Source organism: Condylura cristata, unplaced genomic scaffold (assembly GCF_000260355.1).
Source record: "Condylura cristata isolate star-nosed mole 26May11 unplaced genomic scaffold, ConCri1.0 scaffold00018, whole genome shotgun sequence".
Lineage (NCBI taxonomy): Eukaryota > Metazoa > Chordata > Mammalia > Eulipotyphla > Talpidae > Condylura > Condylura cristata.
Window position 1 is genome coordinate 11,591,442 of NW_004567119.1, and position 19,873 is coordinate 11,611,314.

Here is a 19,873-nt window from a genome sequence, read left to right on the forward strand (position 1 = left end):
CTATCCCAAAGGTTTGTAACTCTTCGAGGGACCCCGATCTCAGATTTGTACACCCCAGCACAACAGAGGCAAGAACAAGGCCGTGCCTGTGGTGATCCACGGAGGTGTGTGGCCACGGCGAGGAGGTCAGGAAGTGCTGCTTCCATGTCAGTGAGGCGGACGCAGAGGCCAAGATTTGGCATTTTAAATGTTAGACACGAACTCTAAGTATTTAGGACGCAGCATCATTATCTCAGCAGAAGAAACAGGCATACTAACATGAAAAAACACATTTTATTGCACTTAAGTTATAAGAAAATAAAATTTCTAAGTGAATCAAACCATAGACACAATCCCTTTAAAGGTTGTTTTCCTCCATCATGTCAGGTTGTTACATAACTAAAATTAACCAACTTGAATCTGATTGTTTTAAATCAGACTATAAATAAAACAAACAAAAAAATAAACAGGAGGAGGAAAAAAAGATCGCCTAGGATACAGTGTTAAACCACTTTCACAGTTCAGCTTGAGTTGTGGCTCTTGGAGAATGAGGCAAACCATTGACTTTTTCATTATTTCGTTTGTTGCATGTGACGCCTTTACTACAAAAACTGAGTTGTTTCTGCTTTGTCAGTTACTCAGAGCAATAAAACTGTAACAGTTGTTTTCCCAAATACTGTAAAACACTAAGACTGACCAGCAACTTCATTTAAATTTTGTTTTATATATTTTTTAAAATATTTTGTCAGTTTTATTATGTACTTTCATCCATTCACCACAGCCCTCAAAAAGAAAAGTTTCTCCACAGAACAGGCGGCAAGAGCTCTGTTCCAAGGAATGTGTTTTAATTTTTGCCCAGATAAAAGAAAATAAGCTTTGCACACACTCTCGATTCTTTACTTGCAGGCAAACTTCACTCTTTATTATCTGAAACTCTCCCATTCTCAGCCTCTTAGAGGCACAGATGGCTCAAGTTTCAGTGGCAAAAAGTCTTTTTTCCGTAACCAAACTAGAGCAAATTTGGAATTCAGTCTGGGACTAAAACGTCACAGCAGAAAAAAAATAAAAAAAAATAATTTGCTTTTTTCTTTCTTTCATTTAGCAGCATAAATAAGTTTGGCCACTGGGAGTACAGTACAGGGCGGGACACGATCCCGTATTTGAAGACCTACTTCTAGCACCAGCATCAAGAATTAAATCCATCTCAGGACTCACAGAACCCAGGACAACTTGCCACCTTTGAGCAACATATGCATTGAAGAGTGTATGTGGAAGCGACAGGAAATAGATTAACAGAGGCTAATACTGTGATTGATTGACATTGGCAATGGTTGGCAAAAATAAAAAAAAAAAGCTTTTCATGATAACTGTACAAAAACAATTCACAGTAATTTTTTTAGCTTTTCCACTCCAGAAAAATGACTTTTTGTTGCAGATGCTCTCTAGCTAGAAAGTCAACCAGTACGTGCTGGATGTTATTGCAGCTCCTGTGTAGGTCTCAGTGGTTAAAGAACAGGCGAGCAGAATCCGTAACGACGTTTCAGCACTAACTCTGTCCAGTGACCACTGCAGAAGAAAATAAAGAAATAATTGCACCTGGTTTGATTTAGAAAGTCTCATCTTGCAAAGCTGCCTCAGTCAGAAGTGAAGCCTTTCATGTGACGAGACAGCAGACGCCTCTTGTCAGCTGCGGTTTGTCCTCTCTTCCTCTTTTCTGTCTTAGTCTGTAGGTCTTTTCACTCTGTTGCCCCAAGCCAACATCCTGCACCACTGAGAACAAGGGATTTTTTTATTTTTCTTCTCTTTTTTCTTTTTTTCTTTTTTTTTTTTTTTTCGCAGGGGGAAGGGCAGGGAGTATATCGTCTACACATTTGGACAAATTCATCTTTTCTGCTCTTCACTTCATGTCCACATCAAAGTCCAACACCAGCAGCTTGGTTTCTTCTGTCCCGTTCCGACTCCCAACTGCACACACCAGCTTTGTGTTTGAGGCTCGGATCCGCCACACGACTCCCCCACTACCCCCGCTCTCCAATGTGACCAGATTGCGAATAAATTCACCCGTTTTCAAGTCCCAGAGTTTTACGGTTCCATCATCTGAGCTGGTGATTACAAAGTTCTTGTTGAACTGTAAACAGGTCACAGCACTCTGATGCTTGTTAGGACCTAGGCAGAACCAAAGGAATTTCATCACTGGTCAGAAACCATGGCCACAGGCTAGTTACACTGTCATTTGCAGACTCGTACATTGTACAGTAACTGAGATACTTAAAAAACTGCATATTTAGAAACTGCTCTCAATACCTTGGGATCCGCAGGGGATTTAAGAAAATCTGGGAGCTCTCTGTAACTGAGACATTCATTTTCGAGAGCCCTGTCTTGCAGAAAGCTTGGTTGGGCCCCCAGAACCTATTCTGTCTCCTGGCTGCGTGAGTGAGAGCACGTCCTGGCGGTGATGTAGATATCCCAGCTTCCTGTTTTCCACTCATGGACAGACACACATGAGAGGTATCACCTGAGCACTTTAAAGTGGCCAAAGCCAGAGGGTGAATGGACTCGATTCCAAAAACCCCAAGGAAGAGACAAAACCGATGAATCAAAAGAGAGAAAAACATTTCCTAAGGGTGCGACCAATCAAACGAGGTTAATCATGATGTCAGGCAGGAAAGGCCCCATGCCTTACTCAACGCCAGTGGTTTCCACATGTTTCTTTCTCTAGTTTTAGGAGGCACTGTTATTCCTCCCCACCAAACTTAAGCAGATGATTAAAGGTCTCAGTCAAGGCAAAAGCAAGTTTGTCAGATTAGAGGTGCTTTGTGTTTTTTCAGTAAGGTAGCTTTTCAACCCAATTTAAAATTGGATTACAAATTAAAATACATGATCACTCCAAAAGCAAAATGAGCCTGCTGCTTCTTGTATACCATCTAGATCTTTCTTCACATTGCTCTTTAAGGTCAGGTAGAGTTAATGCTGCACACAAAAGTGATTAAACAAATCTATATCAAAAGACACAATTTAAAATGCTTTCTTTATTGAGGGTAGCCTAGTTCTGTGAAGTAGAAATGAAAATGCTCATACACTTATCTAAAATAAGCATTTTCAGTTTGTATGAGGCTTAGCTTTTTGTGAGGCAAAATTCTCTTTTGACTAAAGACCTCATTTTTAATGACACAACTAAAACAGGACACAATACTTACCTTGCAATGTTTGTAAACACTGTCCTGTTTTGATATCCCAGATTTTAACTGTCGAATCTGCATTTCCAGAGACAAGAATATTGTCTTTGAGTTCCATTCCACTTGTTAACGACTGGTGTCCAGTTAACGTGTGAATGCAATTCCCTGTCTCCACATCCCAAACTCGGATTGATGTATCAAGAGATCCACTCACCACATGGACGCCATCAAACTACAACAGACACAGCTTGTTAGGTGGCAAGGACAGAAACTGTCGAATTAGCCCTAGTGGCTGAGGGGAGGAGTGCATGGGAACGGTGAATGCCAGCAGAATGAGGTCCGAGAAGTGCAGACGATCGAGCATGTCTACAGTGTGTTCCCAGAAATGCTGACTGCTATGGTCAGTGGCTTCAGACAAGATGCAGGCACAATTAAGAAAGAAAATTGAAAAAACTACGACAATCATTTTCCAGCTGGCTAGCCACACGCAGGCACTACGGCTCCTACGGGGCACTCGGCGAGGTCTGCCAGTGGAGTTCTACTTCCGAACCGGACGCCGAAGCTGACAGCTTGAGAGAAAGGGCGTGCTTATGGAAGGGCTGGAGATCATGTTGACTGTTCAAAAGTAAGTTCCATTAAAAACTGTACATAAAGTAAAACTTCCATTTATAAGCACCTAGAGCTAATTAGGAAATGTGCCAACGTAATGGTGTCTGGGGGGAGAGGGGTAGCGTCGTCTTCGAAACAAAACAAGCTACAGAGCCCTCTTCTCAGCTTCCCAGCTATGCCACAAGTCAATAAATAATTTATCGGTTCCCAGGAGATCTGTAAAAATGTTGCTACCTCTTTTCTCAACCTAATGATTTATTTAAACGAGAATATTATAACCATTAAGGTTCTGAGCATATCATAAAACATAAAAAGAACTGCAGCCAATTCCCTTCCAATTCATGACCTTTTCTAACTTAGCAAACACCCTTGCTGCCTGTCAGTTTTTCATGATACAGGCAGCAGCCTTGAGTGGGGAGCAACGCCGTGGCCGCTGGGTGACGCACCGATCTGCTCATCACTCACGGGCGGCCCCTGGGAGAGGAGAGCAGTAGGAAGTATCTTTGAGTTCAAAATGCTGCCTTTCACAAACAAGACAAGACCCCTTTCCTAAACCTGCTATTGCTCTAGTTACTTATCTCCAAATACAGCCCCCGCATCAAGGATAGCAGCTTCAAAGGTAAGACGGCCAGCATCAGCTTTGTCAGATTCGCTTCTCTCCCCCAGGGCGACCCCTGAGTCTGAGAGCTGCAGGCGGAAAGGCTGCTCCACCTGGGGGGACTCACCATCATGCGGCCCGCAACCTGGAGCCAGCATGGCACAGGGCGGGTTGGACCCACTTAATCCCCTGCTAAGCAGTTTGTTAAAATCCAGGTTATTCTGCTATGAGACCATCTACTCATTCACGAACAGCAAAACTCAGGACTCCAGAGTCTCAAGGTTTCAAGCCAAGTATTTGTATTTTAGCGGGAAAGTGGACTGAAAGCAATCATTTAAATAATTCCAAAATGTATGCTTTCTTTATGCCAATTTTAAAGTGCATGTAAACAGTATGATAACTTGATTTATCTTTTTTGGACTGTCCTGGATCAGCAAACTGATAGTGCTCATCTGAGGAAAACACTCGTCTGGCTCGGCAACAGCGTGTCTGCGGTGGAAGAGCGGCCCCCTTACCTGCAAGGAGTAGACTCTGTTGGTGTGCCCCTGCAGCGTGTGCAGGCAGGTTTCCGACTCCGGGTCCCACACCTTCACCATGAAGTCATACGCTCCGCTGACGACCCTCCTGCCGTCATACTGAACGCAGCGGACTGCTGCGACATGACCCATCAACACATGTAAACACTGGCCTGTCTCGATATCCCACACCCTAAGAGTGGCATCTCGAGAACCGCTAACAACTCTGGGGGAGGGGAGGAGAAAACATGTATTAGAATGTTTCATGACACATAGAATATGATCTATAAAGTCAATGGCTATGAAACTTCTTATAGAGATGAAATTGTTCACCAAAAATATCCTATGGAAAACCTTGATATATATACACATGTAAAAGTTGAGCTATCCTCAACTATTGGGATGGGAAGTTGGTAGCCAAATTCCGCCTGTTTTGTTTCCCTACCTGTGACAGCTTGAGCAGCAAGCACCGTGGGGTTAGGTAGAACAGCTTGCGAGCTGCTGTAGTGTATTTAAGAAAGAAGCAGCAGCAGCCAGTTCTAAATATATACATTATGATCTTGATTTTAGAAAAAAATGCTAACGGGCAACGTGTACAAAGTGTTAAAGGGGAATTCTGGGTGGCAGCATTAAAATTTAATTTTCTTCTTTAATACTTACTGCCATTTCTCAAATTTTTAATAATGAACACATAGTCCCTTTGTAATTAGAAAAAAAATCAATAGAGATTATTCAACAAATCAGAATTGGGAACTTAAACAGATAAAGAGATGTGCTTAACACCATATATTCTGGGCAAATTAACCAGCTTAGATGTGTTCTCAGACAAAGCTTGTTTATGCTTATATTTACAAACATCCTATAGGTTATGGAGAAATTAATACCTCAAGATTTTAGAAGACACACACATAGAAGCAACAGAAGTCCCTTTAAAAATTTAGCCCACTATTGAAGTTATATTCCCCTGAGGACTGAAGTGATGCAACTGCTACAATCATCTTTGGATTACAAAGGAGATCTGAAAACTCAGGTATCTTTATGTCATTGCTGAGAGATAAAGGAAGGCTATAGTTTCCACATTTGGAAGAGCCGAAAATGGAAGCAGAGAGATTTAAGTCAGAACATAATGGAGACTGAAATTGCAAGGTCTCCTGATACCAATCCTCCAAATTTTAATAGTAGAGCACACTGTTCAAAATAGATTCAAATTACAAATGAAAAGTACTTTTCTTCACATATTACAAATCTAGTGTGAAATCAGCTTAATGTAGTGTCTCCTCATAAAGAACATGGTATGGACAGAATAAAGGTAAGGACGAGCACATTCACTGTCAGGGCCTTTAAGACAGACCTCATTTGACAAGTGAAGTAGAAATCACCTTTGTTTAACAGGGGTACCATGAAGACAAACCAACAGAGGACAGAAAGGACTTTAGTAGAGAGGCTTTTGCAGAAAGAGATAAAAACAATGGCAAAGGCACTGAAGGAAAAAGGCACGCAGTCTGGCTGGCTGAATGAAGCCACTCTGAAAGCTGGCTTCAGGGTTTCTTCCTTAATTCAGCAGGCAACAGAAGGTTCTCAGCGGGCAGTGCTACCACCATCACCAGAGGACACTCTGTTGGCCATGGGAAGGTGACAAGACCAAGTCTGAAAGCTATGTCAATAGTTCAAGGTGATGAGGGAATAAATTACAACCCACAGGAGTGCTGGTGGGGGAGGGGAAATAATGTGGATGAATAATCAAAGAACATCAGTTTCAAGCCTGAATGACTGAATTTCCCCTCTAACAGAAACACAGTGTAAATACAATCAAAATAAAAAAAGGAAAACCATATTCTTTAGGATGATGAGTCATCAAAGATGTAGAATAAAGTAGGGCATCATTCAAGATTAGATAGTGCAGTTTCAAGAAGGAAGCAACACGAGAGAGGAAATTTAAAGGCAAACCTCCAATTTTAAGGCAATACGTAATTGCCTTAGCGTAGAAAAATCTGCAGTGTGATAATTAAAGAATAATTGAAGAGCATGTGATCACTCTCTCAATGAGATGCTTAAGTATTATACAAGCCAGTTCTACACGAAAGTAACAAAAGGGGAACCCCCTGCACGGAGATGCCCCTCACCTTTTCTCATGGAGATGCATGCAGCGCACAGTGGAGGTATGTCCGTACAAGGTATGTATACATTCTCCCGTCTCTGCGTTCCACACTTTGAGAGTCCGATCTGTAGATCCACTAATGATGATGTTGTCTCTCATCTGTGATGACCACACACCACCTGTGTGTCCCACTAATGTCCTCAGACACTGGAAAAACAAGGTGATTACTTTTGGGTGGCAAGAAAAATGATTCAAATAATATTTCAGTAGCCCAATACAATTTGCAATGCAAGTATTAACTCGATCAGAAAATGATTTTCACATCAATTTAACATGATCCCATCACTCTATCGCTTTCTTGGTTTAGCACCACACACACACACACACACACACATACACACACACACGACAGGGGAACAAGTATGCAGAAAGCAAATCTTCACAGTAAAGTAGCATGACTTTGGCCTGTGCTCCTGGATGAAATAATACTACAGTTGCCACTTGATTTCCTCCATGGGAATGGATTCAGTGAAAGAAAACCAGTGTTGGGTGTGGCTACATACTACGATTCATCTGAATCTGCCCCAAGGCAGTAGTTAGAAGCCAGGCAAGGCACTTTTCAACAAGTTTAGACAGACATTAAAGCCCTGAAATAAATCCAAAACTAATATTATAGTATGGAAATATAAAGTTGCCTTAATTTTTTCTTAACATCTGACTTGTAATATTCAGAAGATCCTTGCCCCAAGAGTCAAACAACAAGTTTAAGACATTTAAAAGACACATCACTTTCCCCCAACCCGGCACACTTTCTTCTTTCTGATATTTTTATTAGGTGGTCAATCGTCAATCACTTAATTCATGAAAATATTCTCCACTGGACAGGAGGGAAAAAAGCAATCATTAGAGAACCATTATAGTATATCATGTTGTAGGCAGTCAAGCTGATTGCCTGGGCTGTTCTTCAAATTCCTATATAAACAGCTGGTCTGCTTAACTCCCAGGGTTTAACATGCCTAACTCAAAAGGGATTTATTTAACCACTAAGCTTATATAAGTAGGTTATTAACAAAGGACACACAAATATTCCTCAATATATATTTCTGAAGAAGATTCAAGAGAAAGTGGTTAATAAAGGTAGAAAAATTAGGCCAGGAAAAAGAGAAAGCACATCTGCACACCTCAATTTCCCTAAATCACAAATACAGACAAGCTACTAAATGAAAAAAAACTAGTGACATTCCAGTCATAAGAGCCACTATTATCATACCAAGAAAACTGCTAAAAGAGAAGCTCTGATGTTTGCAATCAAAATAAGTGAGGGTCAATGGTGGGGGGAGGGAAGTGCACTGGACTGTGGTGATGGCACACTGGTGATCTGGTGATGGGAAGCCCACAGGGATGACAACTGAGATGGAAAAAGGCACAATGTGATGTAAAAATAAACTATTATCTTATTGTAAAAAAAAAAATACTCAATAAAAATGCCCTCATTCCTAAAGCAGTTGTTAAATATGCAAAAATATTAAATATTTAAATTGAAAAAAAAAATTAGTGAGGGTCAAAAAAGAATCACTAGTTGGTCTTTCCATAGGTGTACAGCTTCCCCCACCCCAGTATTCAACTCCAGACATTCCTGTTTGATGTGGTTTCACAGGTTAGCTTTTGGGCCTGAGAATGCTCAACATTTGTCCTTTTAATTTAATGGTAACAGTTTTCCAGAGCCAAATACTAAGCCAACGATTCATCTCAAGTTCAGTACACTACACTTTCAGACAGCGGGGAAATCTGCACACGAAACGGAGACTTTGTGAAGTGGAAAAAGTAGCACTTACTTTGCCTGTGACCGCTGACCAAACCTTTAAAGTGTTATCATCAGAACCACTAACTATTCGGTTGCCACAAAACTGTAAGCATGTGATCACATGATCATCATGTCCCTTCAGCACCTACAAGACAGATGTACTGATTAGGTATGTTTTTAAAGTATATTTCTAAAAATACTGATGACAAGAAAACTGGAGTCACCAATAGGAAGAACAATCTGTAGTCAATTTTTAGAATTAAAATTTATATAAAGTATGAAGCATCATTTTTCTTAGCTGGTGAATCAAGCATTAAACATTTTTTGTCTCCATATTTTTATTTACACTTGATACACCAACTATTAAAAATTTTGCCTCAGGACCTCAAAAAAGTGTTTCAAACATATATGAATGTTAAATCATTCATTATTTTATCTGTTCAAGCCAAAAGAATTTTTGCAACTGTGATACATAAAAACAAAAACACTTAATAACAATAATTGTAATTAGCTTCCAACAAAAAGCTTGTCAGAATATTACATACATATTATTGTATACATATACATATATATCAAGTGAATACAAAGGTTTCTCCCCAAGTTACTTCTTCCCAGTTGTAAAAACATCTGATAATTTTAATCTATTTTGTAATTATTTATTTACTTGCAAAGTTGAAGGCAAAAAAAATCAGAAAATCAGAATCAAACTTAAATCTATAAAAATAAAAACTCACAAAAATCATCAGAAAATCTAAACATGGCTCTCCTTAAAAAAAAAAAAAAACCTGTTCAATTTATGATGTTAGAGAGGGAGCAAATTCTTAGGTAGAAAGTATTTGACACAAAATTCAACACGATATTCAGAAATTTTCATTTAGATAAGCTAGAACAACATGCATAGCAACTCATTTTTTATGCCAGTACAATTAGCTACCAGACTAGAGATATCAACAACAGACAAATATTGTCAGCTGCACTTTTAGTAAAATATATTGTTTACTTTTGGTGGGAGTTAGGGACCAAGTTCTATTGCTTGCCAAGAAGTAGGAGAACACACCAGATCCTAATACTGAATACAGCTTCTGGCACATTAGTTAAGAGTTCAGTTACCTTAGGAGATTTGAGTTCTCCTCGCCTCCAGTTAGTATCAATTCTGTGCTGTCTAATGTATGCACTTTTCCATGGACTGTGTATGAAACCTGGTTTAATCACTTTTCTTCTCTTGATGTGCAATGGTTCATCAATACCTAAGTTTTAAGGGTTAAAGAGTGTAATTGCTTTCACCAATAATACAAATGACATATTTTATATTATGGTTCATTTCCCACTTGCTTAAAACCTCCAAAAGGCACAGCACTGTACAATTTCTAACATTGCTATTACAAAACACCATAAAATTTACATTTTGTGTGGCATGTTTTTATATTTATATATTTTTTACAATTTTATGTGTTTTTCAAAATGTGAGCATGTACAGAAATTGGGCTGTTTGTGGGAATATGAAATAGTGTAACTGCTATGGAAAATGGTATGGCACCTGCTCAAAAAAATTAAACAGGGAATGACTATAGGGCCCACCTATTCCGCTTATGGCCTATACAGTCCAAAGAATTAAAAGGTGGGACTCAAGCAGCTATTCAGGCCCAGAGATACCATTCATAGCATTATACTCATGCTCAGGGATACCGTTCAGAGCACTATATGCAACAGCCAAAAGACAGAGGCAATCCAAGCGTCCACCAGTGGATAGTGGATAGACAGTGGTGTATACATACAGTGGAATATTATTTGTCCTTAAAAAAAAAGGATACTCTGACATGCTACTGAGGGATGAACCCTGAAGACACTAAGCTAAGTAAAATAAGCCAGTCAGAAAAATCTATGATTCCACTTATATAAGACACCTAGAAAATCAAATACCTAGATTAGATAACAGAATGGTGTCGGGAGGAGAACAAGAGTTGTTATTCAATGGACTAGAGTCTCATCTAGGTAAGACGAAAACTTCCTGGAGCTAGGTGGTGCTGATAGCTGTGCAGCCATATGACCACATCTCAAGCCACTTAGCCATACACTTAAAAATGGTTAAAATAATAAATTTTATGTCACACCTGTTAATATGATGTTTTAAGAAATCATTAAAATGTTTTTAGAAATCATTAAACTAATGTTTCTATGACAGAGCGAATAGCTGGGATAATTAATCCCCTTTCCTGTATATAGACCCTTGAGAAGGGATGGTTTCACTGATTCACCCAAGACAAGGTAAGAGAATTAGAAACCAGAATCCTGGCCCTTTGCCAACAAGCTCTGAGAGCTCCCCGTTCAGCTATTAACTCCATGAAGGGGACGATAACTGATAGAGCATCTGCTTCATGCACCATGATTCTCAAAAATGTTGCAAATCCCACTTTTCCATATTGTTCAAAAAACATTTTTCTAGATGGTTACTGGAAAAATAAATCTTTTCTTTCATTAATATGGATCTATTCATTTACTAAGAAAAAAAGAATTTAAGGTCCATGAACTAGAGAAAGTAGGAGCTCAACCGCTAAATTCCCAGCATGATTCCCAGCATGTAGAATGCCTGGTGTTTGATACAGGTTGTGGAAGAAATGAGATTGTGGATATTTGCGTATCTAATTGCTAACAAAATATTTTAGGTTCCTTTTAAATCGTCTTCTCAACTTGACTTTTCCACTATTTAGTAAATCTACCGGAGAGTGGAATGCAGAGTGGAACTCAAGTCAAATACACCTGCTAGGTGTGCAGGGCTCACTGGAGGGCTCGCATGGATTTTACCTAAACAGGTGAACAGAAGTGAAGGTACAGTCTTAAGTCTTTAATAAGCTGCCATATTTCTCCTCTCTCATTTTTTTTACTACCTTATTCTACTTGCACATGAAACTAGTTAATTTTTATCGACTTGTTTTCAAAATCACTTTGCTTCTTCCAAGTACAAACATTTTCTCCATGTGATTTTGAATCTCACCTTCTTCTTTGCATTTCTCTCTCCAGAGAAGGTTGTCCTCAGCCAAAATTCTCCAGTAGCGACATGTCTGAGCCGCCTGTAGCAGGTCTTTGGGTTCCAGGAATGAAAGCACATAAAGTGCCAGCTAAAAAAAAAAAGCAGCGGCATAGTACTTTTCAATTATAAAAACAAATGGTTAATTATTCTCTATAGGATGAAGTATGTATAGGTAACTACAATATAATGCTACCTACTATTTTCTAAAATGAAAGACAATACCTTCTAGTGCTTGACAAGTAAACATCAGAGGTTAAAGATCCAAACATGCTAGTGGTTTTCAGAACCTCACTGTCTCTTACCTCTTTAAGGAATACTTGTTTATCTTTGTTGTGTGAGCCTCAACAAGAATCTGCTGTCCATCTATTTTACTCTATCTCCTCACTTCAATATAAATTTACTGAAGAAAAGACTTAAAGAGACATCTATAAGCTCTATATGGTTGATTTCAGATCACTTCTGCTAAATATAGATAATAGCTTTTTAATCACATCAAAGTGTTTATTGTAACAATGATAAACTTTTCAAATATTAATACATTTCCACTGTAAATGACAAAAGGGGATAATTATTAAATGCTCCATACACATATGAAAGTAATTGGATCCTAATTATTTCATATTGCTTATGGGGATTTTCTTGATGGGTCAGAGAGAATTGTATATTTTACTTAGCAATGATATCAAAATTCTGTTCCCGTTGTATTAAAGCCAACTCAAATAAATAAAGGAAAAAGAAATAGAAGAAAAAGGGAATGGCAGTTTCTGGGTATGCTTATTCAATTACCAAGTACTTCAACAAGCCAACATTTAATTTTACTACTATTGGCAAAAGACAGAAAATTTTTGTGGAATAATTACTTTTGTTCTGTCAGAGATGACCATTCTGCATTATATATGGAAAATGAGTCATTTTAAATGAAAGTGTAACTTTGTTAATAATTATCATCAATGATCACTTTATAGGTATACCCACATACAGACATATCAATACTGTACTTTTAAATGGATACTCCTTAACCCACTTATTTTGAAATTATCAGACAGAGCAAATTTGCTTACTGTCAGCATAACATAGTTTTACACCACATTAGTTATCATCTATGTGAAACATATTTAAAATAGAATTTATTAGGCATAAAGTTATATTTGTGGAAAAGAGATGTTATTGAATGCCTAATATATTTAAATGATCATAGGAGAAAGTCTATTTTTTGCTTTAGTTAGCTAGCTGAAGTAGTTAACAGAAACTTTCAACAAATCTTAGAGGCCGTTAAACAAATCCAGAGCATCTTAGATCTCAAAGATATATACTAAAATCAACAGGCAAGATTTCCTTCATCGCTGGTGATTAAGAGATCCTCTAATCCAGAGTCTTGCAAGCACTAAAGAGAAATGTACAGAAATACTCAGGTGCCAAAGAAAGTTGCCAACTCCATAGGTAACTGGCAAACTTTAACATAACAAACTAACTCAACAGTGATCTTCAACTTAGTACTGTCTATCCACATCTAGCCAGCTCTAACAAAACATCTAGGTATTACAGAAAATACACAAAGCCGAACAGAAAAATGTGAGTAAGAAAGTCAGAACCAGTAAAAATGCAATCAGAAAAGGAGTAAATTACATCAGGGAAAATGTAGATCACAAATATGCTGGCAAGAATATCTTCCATGGTTTTTGACTTTTAACTGCCAAACAAAGAGGGAATAGCAATTCATGACATAATTCTCCATGTAAATTAAAGAGAAGTTACACCAGTTCCTCAAAGCACGGTCGTCACAGAGGGCTCCTTGTAGGGGACAGAGAGGTGCTGCCCTCAGCTACTTCTCCACAACACCCAAGTGGAGTTTATAGTTTTTTCTTATAATTATGCCAAATGGTATGGTTAATGCAGTTTTCTCTTCATTTGTTTTAAAAGTAAAATGTAGACTACTAAATTCTTCCTAAGGACCACTTCTACCAGATAGAAGCTCTTAAACTTGAAAATTACTTCAGAAAATTACCTTTTCTCTGCTCAAACGTTTAACAGTGAGAGCTGTTACTTTTTTCTCTAAAAGATATATAAAAACTACAATATTATACTTAAAGAGTAGCTATTACTTTCTCAGAATTGCTGTGTATCAGTGGACAGAAGCAGTGAAAGAAAGGAAAGGAAATACAGAAACTGTTGGCTGATCCTACATCAAGAATTTAGGTTTTGTTCTAGATTATCTACTACATCACTATGGTTTTCTTGGTATTTACTTACAAAATAAGGACAATGCTGTTAATCACAAGCCTCCCATGTGAGACTAGTGAGATTTTTGTCAAGGTTTTTGAGATAAATAGGTAAATGTTGGTAAAGAGCTTTGAGATCTGAAAGGAATTATAAGAAAATTAAGATAAGTGCATTTCCTGACATGAAGGAAATAGTGCTTTAAATAATGATAGTACATAGTCTCTGATATGAGGTTAATTTCCATAAGGACTTAAATCTATACCAATATTTCTCCATATATAAAATAAAACATTTTTCAAAATAGAAAAAATTTTTCCCCCATAGTGGAAAAAAGGGAAACAGATGATAGTGTCAAGCCAGGACTGGCTCTGGCTCTCTCACAGAGCCTCACTTTTCCCTCAGGCAATCTTTAAAGAACATGTAATCCTAGAAAATCTTACTGCATTTACCCTGGTTATCAATAATTTGTGCTTAGTTCTTAGATTCTTAAAGATATTTTCATGGGATTCTTCAGATTTTAAATTTCATTTTTGTATTCAGAAGTTGCTACACAAATCTAAAGAAAACAAAAATTCCCTCTTAGTTAAGACTCAGGAAACAAACTAGACTATGAGAAGTCTACATCTTACAAAAATACTACATCAAAATTAAGGCTGAGAGCAAAGGAAATTACAGGACAATATTAAAGGTGAATAAATTCATTTTTAGTCACATACTTATAAAAATGCTCCTATTATCCTTTTGGAAGCAAAAACAACTTAGGTCACCTTTATGAACCAAAAATCTACTCAAAGCGTTCAGTTTTAGAATGAGCCAGGAATAATGAAATTTTTTTTTCTGGAACAATGTCATTGAAAAAAAAATTACTCCAAGGAAGAAACATTTCAGAAAAAAAAGGGTTTTTTCCATTTTGCTTTTTTCTTGGTGTTATGGTTAGAAACTATGTTATTCATATCCAATGTGAAATTATTGGGATTATACTTTAATGACCTTAGAATATTTAGGATAGTTATCTGGGAAAAAAAGTCAATTCCTTTCTCTTTAAATTTGAAGTTACAGAATCACTTTCAATGCCATTAATATCTTACACTGTCTTCTTAGTTGATACATAATTAATGACATAATTTGTAAATATATAAATCATGGTGACATTGATTATTTATTCTATTATTTCTGTTTGTTGACAGAAACGAAAACTCTGAAAACTATAACATTAATAAAACTCTGCCCCATTTTACAGTCAAGAATGTTCAAATGATCATAATCTATGATAAAAGTGTCAGTTTATGTAAAAGTATAAAAGCAAATGGGCATAAATAATTCCAAAAGAAATGCTCTAAAAATGCCACTGATTGTGAGTGTGTCAGAGGGCCTAAAGAGGGACATACGTATACAAATGCAAATATTTCAAAATAATTACACAGTATATAAATAATAGAAAACTACAATAGAATCATAAAACTATTAATCACAAACTCAGGGCAAACAAAATTAGAAGAAACATTACTATTTGAATAAAATCAGAAAATTAAAGAAGTCTACTATTACAAATAAACATATCAAAACAATGTTAAGGATTGGTTTCAAATAGCATGGGGAAAAAAATCAATAGCTTGACCTCACATGTATGTATTCCAGTAGTAGAAGAAAGCCATTTAGTCCACAGACAAACTTTAAAAACTGTATTAAGGTAACGCAGTTTATCATTTACAGTCCTCTTTAATGCTAATTAAGAGTGGTAAACTGAAGATACTGAATACCATAATTAGCATAACAATGTTTAAAGGTAGCAGCTGTGGAGTTTTAGTTTCAAATAGCACCCAGTGAAAAATAAAACTGATTATTCTTACCTCTTTAGGGAGCAAGGAAATGAAGTCTCTCTGAAACTGGGGTTCTATCACTTGCATCATATGTTTTACTTGGGTTGGTTCACAACTATCAATAAGTTCATCTAAAGCAAGCAATTTCTCTGGTCCACTCCAGCTCTATCAAGAGGAATTAAAAAGTTTTATTATGTTAACAGCTGTCTCAAGTTATAAACTCAAAAAGGAAATCCACGTCTACAAAAAAGATAAGTGACAGTTTCTAGTGATACTTCTCCAGAGAGCACTGAAATGGTAATCATTTAGTCGTACCAAGTTTACCAGCTATCTCAATAAATATAAAAATAAGAATGGTTTTGGAAAAAAAAATTTTTTTTAATTACACTAGTATAATTGCTGTATGTTCATCTACCATCAAAATACTGGTTGAAAAACTAAAATTCTACTTAGAAAACAACAATTTCGACTTCTGTGTTAATTGGGAATTTTGACAGATGATTTTCCTTTCTGTAGCTTCTTTCCAGTTGGCACCATAAAACAATGTAAATTAATAAGGCACTCATCTGAGAGTTTAGACTGGCAATATCATTTAGAAAAAAAATAATATCTGGTTATGCTGCACATCTGACTAGTGTCTTCTCCAAAGAAAAAGGGCTCTGATTCGTTTTGTGAAATTATTTCAGATAAAAATCAGAAAGGCAATAGAAAATAGTAGCTGACTTATTAGTAAAATTAGAATATGACAAAGAACAAAAGATTGGTAAGAAATAAAAGTACTACATTATAGAAAGCCAAAACACATAATTTTACTTCAAAAGTATGCTCATGTATTTCTTTATAGTGAGGAATACCTGACTCTTACAGTGAAAAAACTAAAATGCTGTGTGAATTAATTGAAAATGTTAGAATTTTCCTTCATATTAGCCATTTACTTCACCTAGCAATAACTGAAAGAACACCTTGAGCAAGCTGATGGAAGCACCTATGGAATTGCTCTCTCCACTTTGGAAGTGAGTCAAGGAAAACAATAGGTGAGATTTGGGCTAGAAACATCTGGGATTTGATCGTTCCATTTCTTGTTCAAACTAGGAACCTGGATTTCATAACATATGAAATAGATGATAATTGAAAACTGAGCTATGAGGACACAGCAAACTTTATTTGAGCACTTTTTAAAATAAGTATTTACTGCCATGGAATATAAAATAAACACAATTTCTTCTTTTCTGTCATAAAGTGTGGATCGCGGGCACAAGTCAGTAGTACTCCCACAGTACTTGTCACCAACACTCCTACTTAGCCGTGAAGCCCCTGGGGACACCCCACTGGCCTGTGAGGGTTCACAGGCACTAGTTCCCATTACTCTACTGCACACACCAGACCATCCTGAGTTCTCGCCTTTTGGTCAGGGTCTACCTTACAGCTAGAAATGGAGAGCATTCATTCATATTTGTGCACACACAATGCCAATTAAAGGCAGTTAATCTGAAGTTCGATTATTTCCCCCCTGACACAGTCTTAAATCCTGGTTCAGAATTTACCTTGATAAAACTTACACTGCTAATCTCCACTCAACCTCTGATCATCTAGTATAACCACTATAAACTCTGATTTACTTGTTTTACCGTAAATGGTGCTGACCTGGTAATTAAAGCACTTGACAGCAGAATAATTTTAATGTAAACTTCTTAATTTCATTTGCCTATTTGAGTGTGTTTTGAAAAAACTTTGGGAAGTGTTATGTAAAATCTTTCAAAGTATTACTATTCTATAAACTTTACATATGTTAGTTTTATTGATAGTTACTATGAATATTCTGACTTAAATTCTATACATGTTTAGTGTTTTGTCTTTTTAATGTATTTTTAAAAAAAGGAGTAAAATCCAGTATCAATTGATGGTATGCAACTGCCAACAAAGAGAAAAAATATGTTTTGTCAAGGATTTAGAAATTTCTATATATTTAAGATAAAAAGTATGCCTATACAGCAAAATGCTTCTAAGACTTTAAACAATATTTTCCATTTTAAACACTTTAACAAGTCAAATAAAATTTAAATTGTATTTTGATTTAATTATATATACATTCAGCAGATGTTACTTTGTGATATTTTACTGAAAAGTATACCATTGACAAAGATTAGTAAAATAAGCTAAAACCCTCATGGTAAACGAGACTGTTCCCACTGGTCATGTACACACAGCCCAGTAGTCTAATTCATTTAAATACTATCTCTTAGAAGCTTCCACCAAAGGGTTGACCTATATACGCATTTACTTTTTTTAGCCTGAATTTCCTTCTTGAACTCCAGACCTGCATATAAAATTGCTTACTCAACATATATTCTCGGATATTTAATACAAATGTAACATATTCATGATTTTCCTCCAAGTACGCACACCCACAGTTCTCCTCATTTTAGTAAAATGTATCTCAACTCTATTAGTTACTCAGGCAAAAACACCAGCACCCCTGACTCCCTAACTCCGCCCTGTCAGTTGGTTCTGTCATCAGTGAATTCTCTGTGCCTATACTAAAGCAGAGTCAGAATCTCTCCATCACTACATGGGTCTAAGTTCCTCCCTGTTACTCAGCCTGCCCAGTTTCCTACTGTGCCCTTCTCCTTCTATTCTCCACAAAGTAGTCAGGAGTTCCTATAGCTAAAACCCTCCAGGGGCTCCCTACTTCCCCCAAAGTAAAAACCAAAGTCTTTATTTGGCCTGCTTGCAAGGTTCTAATTTTTTGTACCTTCCCCATCCTGCTCTAGCCTAGGCCTCACGCAGGGAAGGCATGCTCTGCTTCGGGACCTTTTCATCTGTGTTTCCTAAAACATTCTTTCCCAGATAACCATGTTTACTTCCTTCTCTGAGAATTGCAAGTCAGTTCCTATCCAACCAACCCCATTCCTTTATAGATTGGAATGTAAGTTCTATAAAAAGTTATTTGTTTTGCTCACAATTGTACCCCAGATCCAAAGTAGGGTCTACCATACAGGAACATACCAGTATTTGCCCATAAATGAATGAATTGATAAACCACCAGAAACTAATGTGCCAACACTATCTTAATACTCTCTAGAATGTTTCTGTTTTGCATTTTTACAGTGTCACTAAGATTTCTATGCTTTGACTCCAAATGTAAGATTCATGCAGTTTAGCGATAAGGAAAGTGTGCATTAACTTGAAAATCTGCAGTTAGTGGCTATATTAAAACAAAAACAACCCACAACAACATTTAATGAGGAATAGCAGTAAGAGCACTGAAAACCCAACTTTTGGAGGAGATACTGCCACTAATTAGCTAACAATTTAACCTCTGCAGGCTTTAGTTTATCTGTAAAATGTTGGATAATTCAGACTAATAATCATTTCTGTTCTGAATAGTAGTTGTACTGGAAAAGAAAAGAAACATCCTTCTTTGGTCTTTTGCAGTAAAATTCTATGGGAATATATTGAGGGAGACAGGAAAACCTTCTGAGTTCAGAAGGATAAAGAGAAACAAAATTTAATTTGTGGACAAAATTGCACATACCAACTTGAATATTCCCCATGGATCTGTCATTTTATTTCAGGTAATGAGAAATACAGGTAGTAGTGAAGAGCAGGAGTACTGAACTGTGTAATCAGGGGCATAGGCTTTACCAGTAAACTCACTGGGAACTGCATAGAAGTCCCCTAATTAGCCTGAGTCTGAGACCCCACCTATATAATGAGGGGCTGGGTGGTTCCCAAAGGCCTGCAACTTAAGATATCCAAAAGTCTGATTCAGTGGTCAAGGTGAGGCTGAGAACATTTATGTTTAGATCAATAACTCAACTGGCAGTGAGGGGGTGACTCACAAAGCAGCAGTGGTTACTAGTCTAGATGATTCCAACCGTCCCATTCAGGTGTCTATGTTATGACTGAGCAGTAGTTGAGTCTGCTTTTCATGTAAACAACTCTTCTCTAGTGCCTCCAGACTGTTTGAGCCCAGTTTGTTTGAACAGCCCTGGGGTTGGAGTGCTTAACCATCCACAACAGGTA

At 37.2% G+C, this 19,873-nt stretch overlaps 1 protein-coding gene across 4 annotated transcripts in view; it reads right to left on the reverse strand.

Moving 5' to 3' along the window:
* Positions 1-254: 254 nt before the first annotated feature.
* Positions 255-19,873, reverse strand: part of FBXW7 (F-box and WD repeat domain containing 7, E3 ubiquitin protein ligase) — a 104,663-nt gene continuing 85,044 nt past the window's right edge. For all 4 annotated transcript variants that reach the window (XM_012726864.1, XM_012726863.1, XM_004685325.2 and 1 more), the window contains 8 exons: positions 15,878-16,012; positions 11,772-11,895; positions 9,890-10,026; positions 8,811-8,924; positions 7,001-7,182; positions 4,878-5,103; positions 3,177-3,387; positions 255-2,145 (listed from right to left, as the gene is read on the reverse strand). In XM_012726864.1, the coding sequence (XP_012582318.1) occupies positions 1,877-2,145; positions 3,177-3,387; positions 4,878-5,103; positions 7,001-7,182; positions 8,811-8,924; positions 9,890-10,026; positions 11,772-11,895; positions 15,878-16,012 (1,398 nt within the window). In that variant the 3' untranslated portion in view covers positions 255-1,876. The remainder of the gene's footprint in view (positions 2,146-3,176; positions 3,388-4,877; positions 5,104-7,000; positions 7,183-8,810; positions 8,925-9,889; positions 10,027-11,771; positions 11,896-15,877; positions 16,013-19,873) is intronic.